The 17215-nt window shown below is 41.4% G+C and overlaps 1 protein-coding gene across 2 annotated transcripts in view; it reads right to left on the reverse strand.

Moving 5' to 3' along the window:
- Nucleotides 1–17215, reverse strand: part of dpp10 (dipeptidyl peptidase like 10) — a 253536-nt gene that overhangs the window by 131780 nt on the left and 104541 nt on the right. Inside the window, exon 1 of one of the 2 annotated variants that reach the window (XM_005456470.4) lies at nt 15897–16352. The exons of the other annotated variant lie outside the window; for it this stretch is intronic. Coding sequence (XP_005456527.1) covers nt 15897–15953 — 57 coding nt within the window. The 5' untranslated portion in view covers nt 15954–16352. Of the gene's footprint in view, nt 1–15896; nt 16353–17215 lie in introns of those variants that run through there. 2 annotated transcript variants of the gene reach the window in all.

Here is a 17215-nt window from a genome sequence, read left to right on the forward strand (position 1 = left end):
AGGTATAAAATACTGGGCAGAAATTAAAATGCCTTTTGTTGTTGTTGTTTTGTACCACGCTGTCTAAATTATTCAAAGTAAAAAAGTAGGAGCAAAATAATGGATTTATTTTGAAGGGCTTTGTGATGTGGTTTTTGTTTGTTGGTGTACAAGAGAAAACAGCGGAGATTACTCACTGCATTTTTTTGTCATTATTTTTAGCAGATGTGCTATTATTCGCCAAGTCACACAGTAAACTGTAATTAGCTGCTGCGTTCCTCTGACATTTGTCTTTATGAACAGTAAACAACAATAACTCTCACCAGCTGAGATGCTGTTAATAATTGATAGGATTTCATCTAATTTCAAATTTAGGCTTTATAAAAACAATACCACAAAACTATGAATCACTCAGTCTGACAGATATATTGTAAACCAGGAGGCTCTCAAACTTTTTGGGCTGAGCAGTAAGTCAATGTCTCTCCATGTGTGGTTGCAATATTTAACACAAAATAGGCTTGTCATCATTTACAGTATTAGATGCTTTGCCTTCTATAGCGCTGTTCATGTGTGGAGGAATTTGGTCATTGAGCGTCAGTGTGTAGCTGAGCATTGGTCATGAGTAGTTCCCATTTACTCCCACGTCCAGTTGCTTCAACTGTTCACCTGAAAACTGAAGATGTTTTATTCAGACGTCCCCTTTGTTCAGACACTTACACCTAGTTTATGGTCACCACAGCGCTGTTGCAGACCAACTGGATTATCACTGCAGTCACATTGGCCTTGCTGTAGACTTCAACCTGAACAAAAGGTGTTGCTGCTCAGAAAGAACCTGTATAGTGATCTAAGAAATTGAAAAGGGAAGCAAAGCAATCACAGACTTCTTCAACGTTTTCTCCAGAACATCTTGCCTTTCCAGGTTTGTTGAATGATCTCTCTGTAATCTGACAATCTCTGAGCCCTTGTCCTAAATTAAATGGTGGTAAAACCAATGGTACATTCAAATGTGAGGATGACAAGAGTGAACATCAGCTAGATGTCATTGTACCTGTCCTCGCAACACGTCACTGGATTTCATTTAGATTCCACAGAATTGTTGATAATCTCTTCCTGGATGATCTTTTAGATTTTATCACAATCATCAGAGTTTCTTTTAGACCGAATCTATCGCAGAAAGGTGTTGTAGACTCACGCCTGTTTCACTGATACAAATTGTTTTCTTCTGTGTGTTTGCACTTTTTCATATTTGATCCTGTTTTACAGCTATGATGACAACGGTTTCACACACTGCTGTACATCCTCCCTGGTGTGTTTACAGTAAGAAAAACATCAGTGTATCAGAAGTGAAATATAATTAAATCTATGAAGGAGACATTTGACATCCTGTAATAACAGTCATTTTCTTTAGAGACGGGAACAGTCCACTGCGGGGCACATTAGCTTGGAGATTTATAATATACTTTTATATTGTATGAATTTTGCCAAAAGACATTTAATGTTCTTCCTGGCTAATTCTAATCACTGAAGTCAGTGGTGCACAAAAAGAGAGCAATGACTGATTTTATTAGACAAACAAAGGCCTGGAGAGGATTAAATGAAATGCATTCATCTGGATTAGAACGCTATAGTGGATAAATCTAAGCTCAAACCACCTACAGTACATGAAGGACACAGGACAATAAAGCTAATTCTATTAATCACCTTTTGCTTTGAATTTTCTGCACACATTTAAATGCAATTTTTTCATTCATTTACATGGTGGACACTAAAGCCTTTGTCAGTCCCCAGCAGTCAAATCTCCAATCTCAACGCAATTAGACACAGCTGACTACATTCCTAGGCACATTACACTCCAGGCTGTGGATAAGATTCCAGCCATTTCCTCCCAATTCAGAAACAAAATCTCATTTATCGGGAGAAATAAAAATTGAAAGGAGAGCCTGAATTAAGCAGCAATAGGAAGAGAAGCTCGTCGACATGGAGCTGAATGCGTCTGGAGCAGGCAGGAAATTGTCTCTTCGTGTGGTTGAAAAGTGGCACTGTGTGGTTTTTATACCTATAGGGTCACATTGGAGGATTCAGCAGGCACTGAGCTATAAAATTGCTAGTTGAGAGGGAATTAGTGGGGATGGAGAGGTGGAGAGGGAAGGACAGCACAGTTGGGAGTTGGATGAAGAGGTGTGCAGCGGCAACTGATTTGATCATCTCACCCTCAGTGATGTTTACAGTGGCTCTCTGCTTGGCGATTACGATGGCCGGTGTCTTGACAACAGAATACAAAGGGCAACGGCCCGCTTTGCCACACAAAGACAAAAATATCCCGTCACAATAAAAATAAAGACAATACCTACAGTGGAATGTAGCAATTACCCTTATGGGGTATTTTTAATTAGCTTAAACCATTATCATCATCCTTCCAGACCCTGGAGCTATGTCTCTCTGCTCCCTTTAATGAAACCATTAACTACCTGTTGTCTTAAATGTAGAAAATCGTGAATATATATTTTAACATAATGCACAGATGACTTAGAAAGTATAAAATACAAGTTAATGTTTTCCATTGTGCGAAAATAGAACAGCGCCTAGAAAAGCCCAGACATTTTTCTGGCCCTTCCTGCCTAGGGTTTCTCTATGAACAGACTGGTCAGGTCACTATTAGGATGACCCTCTATGATCCTGTGGTCCGACAAACTCCAGCTTCATTGTCTCGGACTGCAGCTGTCAATGTTAGTCCGTGTTCTGGAAGGTGGAGGCTCATTTTGAACTGGAGCTTACTGATACTGCAGAACAGAAGACAGAGCAGACAATGAAAGTGGTTTTTGTCTACAGGATGAAAGCAGAGGCCATAAGTATACATGGTACTTGTTAATTCATTTAAATAATCCCGGGGACACATCCTTTCATGCTCACACATATGTGCTGCGTATATACGATCCCCTTCCTTTCTACAGCTACAGATGCAATTCTATGGGAAGCACTGTGACCTGTTTAGGATGTGAAACAACTATCAAGCATCCTACACAGCAAACAACATTGTCCTTCATTGTCTTGTCAAACAGCTCATGCAACCATGTTTACTTATCTGGCATTGTTTGTCAGATTTCATAAAGGCCTCCTAAACTGAGTCGGTCCCCATAGACTGCAGTGTTAAAATGTCCAGCTTCAGAGCAGAAATAAACATGTTTATAGTTACCTTAGCTGTGGATCTCATCAGTTAATTGGAGTAATTGAAAGGGACCTTTTGATTGCTGGTGTCTTTTGGAGCATTTTTTTTATTAACATTATCTACCCACTCAATTCATGTATGTACCTTGCTACTATTAGTCAGTATTTTAGCAACCTCTCATCCATGGTGATGACACGACGCTAAAATCGATACTTCTAGATATGTCTGGTGGCTAGACATGGTACCAAGGTCAGCTGCATTTTGGCAGTGCTATGACTCCAAAACACATAGCAAGAAAAATAAAGGAATATAAATACACTTTGGGTTGCTGCTATACATTTATGGTGTGAGATAAGATCTAAAAAGATGTAAAACCATCTGTGTTCACAGGCTTTTATGAGGAAGTCATGCTTTCAAAAGAAGACCTACTAGTAACTTGTGTTACGAGTGAGTATCACTGACTCTTTCTTCAGAGGTTCTGTTTTCTCACTTCCACTTTACATTATTTCTATCTGCGCTGTAGAAAGAAAGCAGTCATAATTCATGCTGACACACGAGGTCACTTTTTGTGAAGAAAAGTCTTTGTAGAATTTTTTTTAAAAAGCTGTAAAGTCATTTCTGTTTTTTAACCAGTTACATTGAAACATTAGCTTTTGATATTTACTTTAAGGACGACACAGGGGTGCAGTGTCACTTCATAGCACAAAGGTTTGAATGGAAGGGCCAGCTGGGGTCCTTGCATGAAGCTCCCTCTGGCTTCCTCTCACAGCCCAAACAGATGCTTGTTAGGTTAACGGGTGATTCTAAATTATCTGTAGGTGTGAATGATCGTCTGGCTCTCTGTTACAGCCCTGCGATGGACTGCCAACTTCTTCAAGGTGAACCCCTTCTCACCATCTCACCAGCTCCAAATTTCTCCAGCAGTGTTTGTGCTAAGTTTCACTTTGTTCCCATCCATCCACTTTCTTAACCCCTTTTTCAATCCAGGGTCATGAGGGTTTTGGAGCTTATCTCAGCTGTCACAGGGCAAGATGCTCTTCTTACTTTTTCCACTTGTAACTAGGAATGGGTATTGGTATGGGTCCGATTCCATTTTCGATTCTGTTTAACAATTCGATTCTTTATCGATTCTTATTTTTTTAAAAAGAGAACACTAAGGTCGATTAGCTTAGAACTTTGTTTTATATCTTCTCTTTGAACAAGATAGAAATTTAGGAGTAACATGGCCTTACGAACCCAACAGTGAGATCTTAAGAGATCCACAGCCTACGGCTCTTCAATGGGGTGTCACAGGGTCTCCAGGAAAAAAAATTGTAAATGTAAAATAATAAAATAAATATTCTTCTGTAGCAATAACAAACTATAACATAAATTATTCTGTAGCAATTACACAAGAATATCCAGTAATGTCCCTGCCTACAATTAAACACATTCACTTACCGAAAATCGGGGGCATCTGCTGTGGCAAATGGGTGCAAGCCTTTGACCACAAACTTAGTCACTGCTCGGTGACATTCGTCTATCCTGGCCTGAAAGGAGACGCTACCGGTAGACTGCAGCGAGAACTGCCAGCCAGACTCTGTCTCTCTCATCATGGTCACCTAAATGCACAGTAATGGTAGGTTTTGTAATAAGGCAGATCGCGCTAACATAATATGCACTGTTAGCTGATTATTTACCTGCCGCATTAACGGGAGAGGACGCGCAAACGTTACCGCTGCTGCTGGGTTGAGATTCACGAGTCCGGAGCGGAATTAAAAACACGACATTCATTTAAGGTTATCGCGTGTTTTGTGAGCAAATGCTTTTGCATATTCGTAGTGTTTCCTCCCTTTTTAAGTATTGCAAGTTGCCCCGTTGTCATCCGTTCTCGTAAAGTATAACCAAACTTTTGAGCGTTTGAGCCGCTTAGGCGCCCTGCCAGGTAAATGACGCTCCGCAACGTGGTGACGTCTTTCAGGGCGACTGGAAACGATAAGGGAATCGTTTGCAAAAATGGCAAACAATTCCAAGGAATTGAAACAGTGGGAACCGGTTCTCAACAAGAACCGGGTTTCGATACCCATCCCTACTTGTAACCTGTGTAAGTTCTTTTAAGCAATAAGCAGCTCGGTTATGTTTAGGAAAAGAGAGTTGTTTGGGTTGAATATTGTCCTTTAAAACATCTACCAGACAGACTTGGCCACGGCATTACCTGTGACAGAAAAAGGGACCTCTACAAGCATTGATACATGAATGGATGAGGCCCGTCTCACTGTTGTAATAATCTGTGCATCCTCCACCAATGGACATCTTAATTTTACAAACTACAGATTTCATAAAATAGCTTCTGAAGCTGAAAAATGTATTGCATCAGCAATCATTGTAGCCAATACTGGTTATACTGGTAATGCTTGTTAACAAACACTATCCCCCCACACCCCACCCCTGCCCACTCACCTTGCCAATCTGAGCCATGGTCTGATTAACCTTCATCACCTAGGCCACTCACACACGGACTCTAATCCCAGACCAAGTTCTTTACACTACTTCCAATCACTTTGTTCTCCAGTGTGTGCATTTCTCTTGTTTTGTATACATTTCTCCTGTTGTGTTACTATTTATATTTTATTCCTGCACAGTTGGTGTGGAGCACCCATAACTTCTTTGTACATGTACAATGACAAGAAACGGCTATTCTATTCTATTACTTTCTAGCACAGTGGTGTAACACAAAGACCCAGTGTCTGTAATTGTCAACAAATCACAAGATCATCATCAGTCCCACAGAGTGTGAGCTCAGGCTCAGCTGTTTCCTAGAACAGCTGTAGTTTTTAGCTAATTTTGCCCAAACTGGTGTGAGTAGTGCACTGTGGGGGGCTATGTTTAGCTGCAGATTAATCCTGATTTAATGGTCTCATATTTACAGCAGCAGCACGGTGAGCTATAGTGCCCATGTTAATCATAATGAATAAACACATCACCCAGTACAACAGTGAGGCACGCTGATGTGGTTTTAATAGGAAAAAGATGTATCAGACTCTGGAGACTCACATACGCACACACAATTGCTAGTGTAATACAGTCACTGTTGTTTTTGATGTTCCATATAGCGTTTATGAACAGCAAGCGAGTTCCCCGCCTCGAACAACACCGTTTAACTTCAAAGACAACTATGTGATATGACTGCAGTTAATTGCATCTTTGGATGTTGCTGACATCTTGAGTCATGAAATGGCAGCTTGAAAAACGAGCCAAAAAAAGAGTGTAACAGATGTCTGTCTGAGTAAGTGAGCTGTGAAAACTCCAAGGTTGACAGAAAAAAATGTTTGTGACTTACTGTAGCTCGCTATCAAGGTTAGTACAAGATTTCTCGACAGGAATCTATGGCAGAGAATGGATTTACAGCACTGCTGTGTATTTTAGCAGACTTCACAAACTGAGATTTACTCTTGAAGTCTGTGGATGGTTCGATGAATTAACACAGCATGCTCAGTGTTTAAGGGTTCGGCATGGTTACAGTTTGTGGTGGCTTCTGAATCCGTGCAGAAAGGAAGAACTGATGTGCATTTTAGGTAAGCCAAGCAAAGCCCGAACCAGTGATTTTTTTAATCTATTTTGTGTGTGTGTGTGTGTGTGTGTGTGTGTGTGTGTGTGTGTGTGTGTGTGAGTGAGAGAGAGAGAGAGACTGTGTGTATGTGTGTGTGGCTTTAATTGTGTTGTTTTTCTTCTCTCGAGTTAATTACTGTCACAAAGGTGAAAGTCACTCTCCATAAAATTCTGTGTTTCAGCTATGGGTGTCATGATTACCATAACTGTGATATTTACAAATGAAATATTGATAATGTGTCAGCAATGCTCATATGATAATATTGAGTGAGCTTGTTTGTTTTTTGCTACTTTTTTAGGGAGGTGCAAGCTGACATAAAAGAAAACTGGTGCACTTGATTTATAATAACAAAAGACAAAAGGTCATCCTGATAATAAAATGTCATGAATTACCCATCACTATAAACTTAATGGACTCCTCTCTATTAAAACATGAACAACAAAAAAAGAACAATAAATTTAAAGTGAGTCAGAAGACAGAGGAATCAGCACAGTTGCAGGACTTGGAGCATTTATCAGGTTTTTTTGGACTGCTGCAGGGAGCTTGAACTTCTTGTCCTGAAATCTTTTGTTTTCTATAACAGCTGCAGAGATCAACTTTTAACAACAATGTTAGGATAACTCAATAGTCACAAAATACAGCAGGTTGAAATAAACTGAAAATCTTTCTTTTAGTCATTTAGAGTTCTGCTTCTGTTACAAAATTTCACATCAAACACATGTGACACCCTTTACCTGGTCACTGGTGTTCACTGCACTTCACACTGTACAGGTCTGTACACTTTCCTCTCACCCATGTTCAGTGAACATACAATGGAGAGTCGATAAATAGATGCAGTGGTCTATCTATGTATCAGTAGAGTGCTATCAATATCACTGGCCTTTCAGATGAGGCTTTGATTATCTAGCCCAGAGAGTGAAATCGATCCGCGACTGCCCTCAGTGCTTACTATAAGTCCTGGAAGTGCAGAAAACCTTGTTTGCCAGAAAATACTCCTGCACTTCATCTGAGCTGGGCTGATGAACTAGTGCTGAGGAAAAAGCCTGACAGGAGCCAGCCAGTCAATATTAATGAGAACGATATTAAGGAAGGAATCTAAAATTAATTTCTGTAGTTCAGTGTTAAAAAGAAACGAGACTGCTGGAATGTTTGACAGCGTTCGACAACATCCACAGAGAGCCAAGTCCAGGTTGACACAAAGGCTTCCTGCACTGGCGACAACTGTTCTCAGTAATGACAACACAAAGCAAAAAGATGAGGTTCTGCTAACAGCCCAGCTTCACTTTCTCATGCAAATATTTCAACATCAGGCACTGGTTGATCATCTCTCCTTGATGTCTACTCTTCATATCGTGGCTTTGCCATAAGTCACTCATGTTGCACACAGGAAAATTTCTAAACAATGACCCATCAACTATGTGGCCTAAAGCCTCAGTCACATAGGGCTAGAGACTGATTGGTGACCCCTAGCAACTTCTGATCACTTGGGAAAAATATATATTCCCCAAGCAGTTTCCTGCTGGAGGTTGCTGCATTTTGTCAAATGAAATCAGTTGCACCAAAAACCTCCTTGTGATTGCTTTTGTTACTAGCAGGTTGCCACAGGTGTTGCTAGTTTATACAGAAGATGGCAACTTATCAGCAGATACTTGCAGATGTCGTGAAACTGTGAAAAGTGCAATGCGTGAAAGCAACAAATTTCAAAAGGTGCTACTTTTACTTTGAAGGCAAACAGTCTCAGTTTCTGTTATGTATTTCAGTGTTGCTCTACCACAGGGCTCGGCAACCTTTCTGATGATGAGTGCCATGTAAAATTTCCTGAGAAGTCAATGTGCCATATCGACTATTGCATTAGCAATGAATTTAATAACGCTCTAAATGAACAGTTACACACTATATAGAACATCTTTATAAAACTATATTTGTTCGCAGATGTTGGCATAGTGCAGTATTGTATTTGTGTGTATTTGCGTGGTGCTGATGCTGCGCTGAGCTGACAGCTCCTGAAGCATTTGAAGTAGCGGAGTGTGGAAATTTCAACATCCCTTGAACAAACTGCCAGCTAGCAACGTCTCTCTCACCGGTAGGCTAAGTGATTTTTAGCTAATTACAAGTTTAATCTGATAGTTGGGGTTGTTAGCTAAGGAACCGTCATTAAGAAGCAGCACAAGTAATGTGTTTATGCGAGCTAATTTGCGATGTGCACCGGTGGTCCGGCTATTTATTTTTAATACACGTTCTCAGATTAATTCACTGGGTGTTGTGCCATCAGTTAACCCTTCGGGTGCCAGCTGTGGCACGAGTGCCCAGGGTTGCCGACCCCTGCTCTACCATTTAGCAAGTATTTTGCATGGAAGATGTCTGCAAAAACTCACAAAAAGATGGCGACTGTTCCAACCTTCTAGCTACCAAACCAATCACAAGAAAGTTTTCTCTGGAATATATACCACTTTACAATCAATTGCTCTTTATCAATCAGTCAGTCAGGGATTGCAGATCTGTCCCAGTGGTTGTTACCAGGTGGTTCCTGACTGGTCTCGAGGCCTGTGTGACTAGAGCCAGAATAAAACAAGTTCAAGTATCTTCCCCAACGTTTCTTCATTTATTACTAACACACTGAACTGCAGGTATCTCCAGTTCCAGTTATATAGCCTAACTTGACAGTCATTGCAGTTACACATGCAAATGACAGACCACAGTCAAAAAGCAGTATACCTATATGTCCAAACATATATTAGTTCAAACCAAACAGAATTCCAAGAGCAGATAAAAATGCTGATAAAAATCACATCATTTTCTAGCAAAGAGAAGTTTATGTACAGCTGTTTTGTATTATTCTATATCAATTAGGTCAAAATGAGCAAATATAAAACATTTCAGCTTATGAGAGAGGAAAAGGGACTCAGATGTGTGATGGCTGCTCTGGAGTACACTTCTTATCACACTGAGCCAACTGACTAAAACAGTGAAAAAAAGGATATAGCACTTGACTCCAGACAAGAAATGTAACCATGCAAAAGACAAAGAGATACAATTTACACAATGTAGACACTTGAGTTTGTCTTCTTTTTGGCAACAATTTAAACAACATTTCTTGCTTTGTAAGAAACAGTCTGACATGACCACTGTTGTCTGTGGAAATGCCAAAATCAGCCAACATCTGCTCACCTACAGTGCAGTTTTTGCCATGATTCCACGACATTTAAACCATGTTTGCTGGGAGAGAATACACAAGAAAGAAAGAGTTTGCATGAGAGAGTGTGTGTCTCCCAGGACATTTGTTGTTGTAATTACTTCTTTTGTTGCCTCTGTTGTTCAGAAGACAATCCTCTGGTTCACTCTCAAGTGAGATTGGTCCACATGCCCAGCACCACAATTGTGGTTTGAGCAGCTCAGGCAAATTTACTGCATCTCAATTAGAGCAGAGAAAAAGTTGCCTGAGGTGATTTTAAAATTTTAAGGCTTTTTTAAGCCAGTGAAGAAAAAACACACATTTACATCCAACTTTGCACTCATAAAATATCGGGTAAAGGTGAATTAGTGGTGGCTGAGATGTGTGCTTTACCTGCAACTACCCATTCACTCACAAGCTACCCTGTTATCACACACACAGGTAGAAGGTCTGACTGTTCCCTCTTCCTAATTCCTGCTATCTCGGGTTCGACTGCAGACTGTCCCCTTGTCTGTGTCACAACTGATGACTCAAACTCTGTAATTGCCTTTTAATCCTTTCGAGGATGGAACATGTGTCAGCTTCAGCTAATTCAGGGCACCGGTCGCCTCGGGATACAGAGAGAAGCTTATGACAGGAAGGTGGCGAGTGTAAGTCAGCACACAGGCTGGGACACTTTGCAGTGCTTCTGATTATGCAATGGTCAAAAAATAGCAGCTCTTCCTCTCTGTCCATTCGATTTGAGATTGAACAGCATGCGCTGAATACAAATTCAGCCCAAAAGATGGAAAAATGTGATGCAAAACCCAAGCACTGCCAGCCAACCTGATGCCAACCCAGTGCAGAAATGGGCTGAACATTTATTTACCCATTTATATAATTGATATTTATATACCCATTTATACAAAATTACATCTTGCATTCAAATCATATTAACAATAAACCTAATATGAAGCAGCAGCTTTCAGTCTCTTCTCCTAATATTCTGTTTTGTTATGCCTTTTTTTCCCTTTTGTTGAATCTATTTAATTTACCCACAAAGACAGTCAAAAATAAGATAATCCAAAATCAACATTTAACAGTAGCTAAGCATTTGGTTTTGCTTATATTTTAACATGTTTTATTTTATATATCTACTACAAACATTCTTTCTCTCAACATAAGGCCACACCTTGGAAGCCCAGAGGTTAACATGCATACTTTATAACCCCACAGGGAGCAGACCTTAAAGAGGCAAATAAAAAAGTGAATTTTCACTACTGTTGGTGCTACATATGACACTTGATGAGTCAGATAGGAATGTCATTCCAAGGAAAAACACCACTAGCTGTATCTTTCATTGGTTCATAGGTTACCCAAACATGATACACGAGTTTTATGGCAAAAGTGAGACGAATGTCACTCCTTGGTTGTCACATATGAGCGCTTGTGAAGAATTCCTTCTTATTACAGTTTTTCAGAGTGAAAGGGCAAATTATAAGTAGCTCAAAGAGAAAAAAGCAAAATCCCTGATGCAAAAGCATACCTTCTGCAAATCTCTGTAACAAAATTATCTTTATGGGAGGCTAAAAATTTGCTGGACACTAATCAGTAAATGAAAAACTTCTGTTTGCAGACAGTGTTTTACTGTAAGTTCATTATTATACACAACTCACATTGTTTTCACATTATCATTGCTATAAGTCATAGCAATTGATAAAAAAAAACTGTCCCTTTCCTCACACTCCTGAATATGCTAACACATCTTCTTTTCACTTCATTTCATCCCACACATCATCATCTTCCACGTGATCCTCTTTAAATCCATTTGTCATTTACACAATCGGCCCTGTCTTCTCATCTCCCCCCTCTCCTTTACCTCCTTCACATTTCCTTTTCTTTGTCCACCTATGCTCACGAGTTCCCTTGCAACCTGTTCTTTTTTGTTCTTCCCTCTCTCCGTAACTGTCTCTGAGGCCACTGAAGCAGCAGCAGCAGTGTCCAGGACATTTTCTCCATTAGTGTGAATTACAGTTTCCCAGGCCACCGGATCACAGCGTGTGCAAGCACACCTCTTAATCACAATAGGGTAGGCATCCTTTTCTCCTAACACTCGCCTTTAGTCCCAGTCACAGACAGCAACGGCTCCATTAACAAAGCCGAGGGGAACACTCTGTCTGGCCAGGTGCTGAGTCTATACACCCCACTGACTGCACAGAGCCTGGGCTGGCCACAGGGTCGCAATGAGAGGTCAACCTCTCAGTCAGCCTGCATTGTGTGTGTGGTTAAAGGAGGCAGCACAGCGTGAGATCAGCCAATGTCAAATGAGTCAGTTTGTTCTAAGATTGCAGTGAAACTAAAGAGGGATTGGCCACACTGTATGGTTTCACTGCCAAGACTGCTCCACTGCTCCCGTTCACAGTTGGCTGACTGCTTGTATTTTCTTTAAAGCAAAGCAAAAATAGTTAAGATGTTCTGCCTGTAACGCTTTTTATGACTATTAAGGTCAATCACTAAAAACATTTATTTATACAGTCATTATAGTCAGTGTATTATGTGCACCTGAACAAATCACCAGTGCAGAATATAAGAGGACAAACGATTTCCAGTGTATAAGCTGCCAGGCTTTGAAACAGCACACAGAAGAAAAACACGTAAAAATGAAGAAAAACAGAGCTGCCTCAAATCCCAGTGAACTGCTTTGTTTTCAGTCTTAACAGTCAGCATAAGAACGGCTCGTCACAACAGCACATAATGGCTTAGAGAGCCAGGATATCAGTCAGCATCTTAAAACACTTTAGTCCAGACCAAAGAATTCTGGTGGGGACAAATACCCACAAGGGGGGGGTCCTTCAGGAGTTGAATACCTTCCTTTTTTTCTTTTTTGCATTTGAGCTGCTTATATGGACTCTGATGAGATATAACAGCCAGCCAGTCGCTGATAATTCAATGTCACCTCATGTTTTACTTTCTTCCAATCCTGCTTTCATTTTCTCTCTGTGTTGCTTCACTGTGGCTTTGGTTTAAAATATGCAAGCTGAAAGGAATTGCAAGCTAATATTTTTCTGATGAGTGAAAAATCACATGCATGGTGTTTCTCTTATTGGCTACAGGCTCAGTAAAGCCTTCCCTTGATTCATTTCCCTGTGTTTTGTTCCAGTGTTAATGAAAATGCTAAAAGCTGCAGTGTGCATTGCTAATTTTGGACTGGTCACAGTACACCTATGTCATGCTTATGATGGGAAGTTAATTACTCTAAGGGAATTAAAAAAAAACAAAACAATAAAAATGAAGTTCTAAGAACAAAAAAACAAGGTTCCTCGCTTTAGCTGTGTTGACACAGAAGTAGGAGGTGGCAAACTAACAGTTACCAGGACTATCAGAAGGTCCTGCAATCTGAAATTTAGCTGTAGCCCATTCTCCTTAAAAGGGGGAAGAACAGAATGAGTTATATTGTTTCATTTTGGGATTTTTGTTTGTTTGTTTCTTCATGCATCCATTCTCCTTTTTGAAAACCTGACTCCTACATTAATGTGAACAGCATTGGAAAGCATTTGAGAAAATTCATAGATTTTAAGCCAAAGTCAAAACCTCTCTAAAATCAGCTTTATTATTTGCATTTTATCACATACACTAAGTTGCAGTCTGTAACAGGCACAATAGTTGCTACTACCTACACACACCAATAACCATACATCACAATGACTAGCTGGATTATTAACATGCCAAGAACTATAATATAAATCCACTTTATTGTAGGAGAAACCGAAATCTGTCAGAATCCTTGAAGGCGACTATGTGTCCTTGGAAACAACAAAACATCGACAGATCAGTCATGTCTGTGAAAACACACATGAAGAATGAGATGATGTGCAAGCAACTCTTTTTTCCAGGTATTTTTTTTCTTCATGTGTCTGAATTTTGAAACTTTTATTTGGCTTTTTGCACAGATGGATATTTAAGAGAAGGGTCAGATTTTTGGTTATTGAGGTATTTTTGTGGCTCTTGCAAATTGCTGCAAATTGTTGAAGATGGGGGGAGAAAAACAAGCTGGCTGCCATCCTTCTGGACAAAATAATAGATATCTTAAAAAAGCAAGTGAAAAGCTGGAGAGTTTTATGGATTTGCGTCACACAGTTCCCACCAGTGTTATTTGTATGGCTAGTTGTGGGTTTTTTTCTTTTACTTTTTTCTCTTTTTTGTCAGAATGACAAAACCACAAAAAAGAAAGAGAAAAAAAAGGCTTTTAATGCAACAACAATGGACTCAACTGTGGTAAAGAGAAGCAGAGTATGAAAAGAGAATTGCTGGTCCTCCACTTTGCATTTAAAAAACAGCTTAGGGCTCACTTTTCTCCTTCACCTATTATTTAGAGACACCTTCGTCTTTTCCCCTTTTGTAATTCTCTCGGCATCTTCATGCAACTTTGATGAAGAGTTACCCTGTTAAGAGCCTGCCAAAGAGCTATACATACTCACTGTGGGTTGACAGAGCCTGGGACAGTAATAGCGTTGGCTCAGCTAAGGCACTACTCTCACCCCCAATGCTTGCAAACGTGACGCTGGCCTGCTGCACAAATCTTATGCAATAGCTCCCAACATAGAGTGCTCGAAAAACTCACTGAGGGTTTTCAAACTGTCTTCACTTCACTGACATTCTTGCTCACAATACCTCCGTCACCTGACTTTGTGATTCTTACACTCTTATATGTTCATGCTGTTGCTGCTTTGAAGTCACCACTATGTTACTGAATGCTTCTAAACATCCCAGAAATGCCTTCATAAAAGCACCAACACATTCAGCATGCCTGCAGGCTTAACAACTCCTGGCATTTGTGATCATATGGTACAATATCATCCCTAATCAAATGACTGCTGAGTGCTCACACATGAAATCAACAACATGACTTTGAATTAGCCTGAGAGCCCTACTGAGTAGTATCCACTGAGCTTTAAGTATCGAGGATGGACCAAAGAAAACTGTGAGCTGTCATATTTCACCAACATCTCATGAGGCCCTCTAATATTTCAGGCACTGAAACTCAATTATGAGGCCGAGGTTTTGATTTCTTAGAATAATAGGACTACATGACTGAATTCAATTAAGAGCACCGAGAATATATTTGGACCTCTCAGAGGAAGGCCCGGGGTGAAACAGATGAAATTTGCATCATTCATAGAATTATTCATTTGTTTTAATTGAAAAGCACACAGGCTGAGTTTACATGCGTTTTGAGGGAAAGCTGATAACATATAGAAAACTGATGGTGATCATTATGGTGATCATTTGAAGCTGATTGAGCCTCAGCGGTTTGGCGCAAACACACGTGCGTGGTTGTCAAGTTGCAGTCTTGATCTTATTGCCCTGAAAAAAAGCATTGCAGTGCGCAACGCCACCTGTGTAAAGGTGCCAAACCGAGAACCCCTGCAGGCTAATGAGCTGATGAGAACATCAGGTAAAGCTGATGTGCGTCTTGCAGGTAGAAAAATGAGCACATCGCGCCTTTTTCCCACCCTTATAAAGTGATTGTCCAGGACTGTTCTCTTTCAAGGTGTCGGGGGCAGCTGACAGGAGGCAACGGCTGAATTACAATGCGCCCAAGCTGCAATGCTCCTCTCTCAATCTTTACCCCTTCACTGACAGTGCGTGTGCCCACGGCGTTCAAGCTTTCTGTGACCCAGTCCTGACAGCTGACAATGAGCTCCGCGCACAGCTGACGACGACACGATTGTTTCGATGCTGCTATGTGCAGCCCCCAACTTGAATGAGCCCCTTCTCACTGGAGCCACAGCCTCATCATCTGCACAGAAAGCTGATGCTGCTTGAGAGGGGGAGCCGAGCGGCCACTGGGTTTTTACACATTTCACTTAGTGGATGTGGCCACAGCAGCTGGCCTCTCAGCAGACCTCAAACCCTAAAGCTAGAACAGGCTGCGGAACAGGTTATCCCGCAGAGTTTAACATAAAGCACAAGGGTAAAGTGGAAGTCAAAAGAAAAAGCCAGTTGCCCACCTCATCCTGCTGCGGTTGATTCTGTCTCTGATTCGGCTGCTCCTTGGTAGCTGTCATTGTAAAACTCCTCGGAAGGGAAAACTTGGTCGAATCCTAAAGAAAAGCGGACAGAATCCCGTTTTCGGCGCAAAATAAGTCTGATGAGAGAGACGGGGCGGGCAAGGCGCCGTCTTGTCAACTGCGGAATCTTAAACAGGAGTGGTGGAGCGAAGGGACGAATCCGTCACGATTGAATATGTGCGAGGTCTTGGCGAGCGTGTGACGAGAAGCCAACGCAGCCCTGTGCGTTCACATCAACCCCCCTCCGGGAAAAGGGAGGAGAGTTTCGGACACGCTCGTTTGCTGAAGCGAGAAAGACGGAGTGTTCTCACATTTTACCAGCCTGACACTTCTCCGGGGTGTCTGGTCTCTCTCCCTGTCTACTCTCAGTGAAGCTGGTATTTTGGAGGATATAGCCCAAGACGGAGAGGAAGAGGAGGGGAAGGAGGAGGATGAGGAGGAGGAGGGTGTTCAAGTGGTCTTGTGATGGTTTCCGGGTAGGGTGGGGGGATGCTTTTGCTGGACCCAAGTTTCAAAAAACAGAAAAAAAACAAGACAGTGTGAGCTGTTTCGGCTGACGTATTAGCGTCATGTGCTGAAAGCTGCACACAGGAGCTGTCCGCGGTGCTGAAAGCCCCATATTCCTCTTCTTTACTGTTGTGGACGCGCATAACACCGAGCCAACCTCTGCTTGTTATCGTGCATTAAACACCGGCCACGGGCTCAGGGAGACGGCCGCTTTCCAGCCGCAGAATCCCGCTGCTTTTGTTATACGGGAGCCTTTCAGGTGGCCGCGAGCGAGGAGCTTAAATGGTCAATAAAGGGAGGATTGAGCGCGGCTCACAAAAAGCTCGCCGCGGGTTGTTAAAATACGCGCAGGGCACGGAAGCGATCGCGTCGGTGTTTGGAGTACTTAGCGGAGAAATGACACCTGTGAACCCGCCGCTGTATCAAGCTCACCGCGGGGCTTATGAGAGAGCGAGGTCTGCTTCTGTGGTTAGACGCTCAACTTTATGGAAGGCAGAATGAGAGGCGGTGATATTAAGGCTCATATCTCTAACGCCTGCGCCAGACAAAGATCAATAGTTTATATCTGCGTTTGACTGTTGCTGAATTACTAAGCTTGTTAGGGATTGTGAGGTGTAATAACTCTCACGCACTCTGACATCTACCAGACTGCGGGCAATGGGTGGGAGGGAAGATGTCATGTGCTTCAATACTGGAGCACACGAACACGGAAAGAAGTCTTTAATCAAACAAGTAATATAAACAGGAATGGC

Source organism: Oreochromis niloticus, linkage group LG16 (genome assembly GCF_001858045.2).
Source record: "Oreochromis niloticus isolate F11D_XX linkage group LG16, O_niloticus_UMD_NMBU, whole genome shotgun sequence".
NCBI lineage: Eukaryota > Metazoa > Chordata > Actinopteri > Cichliformes > Cichlidae > Oreochromis > Oreochromis niloticus.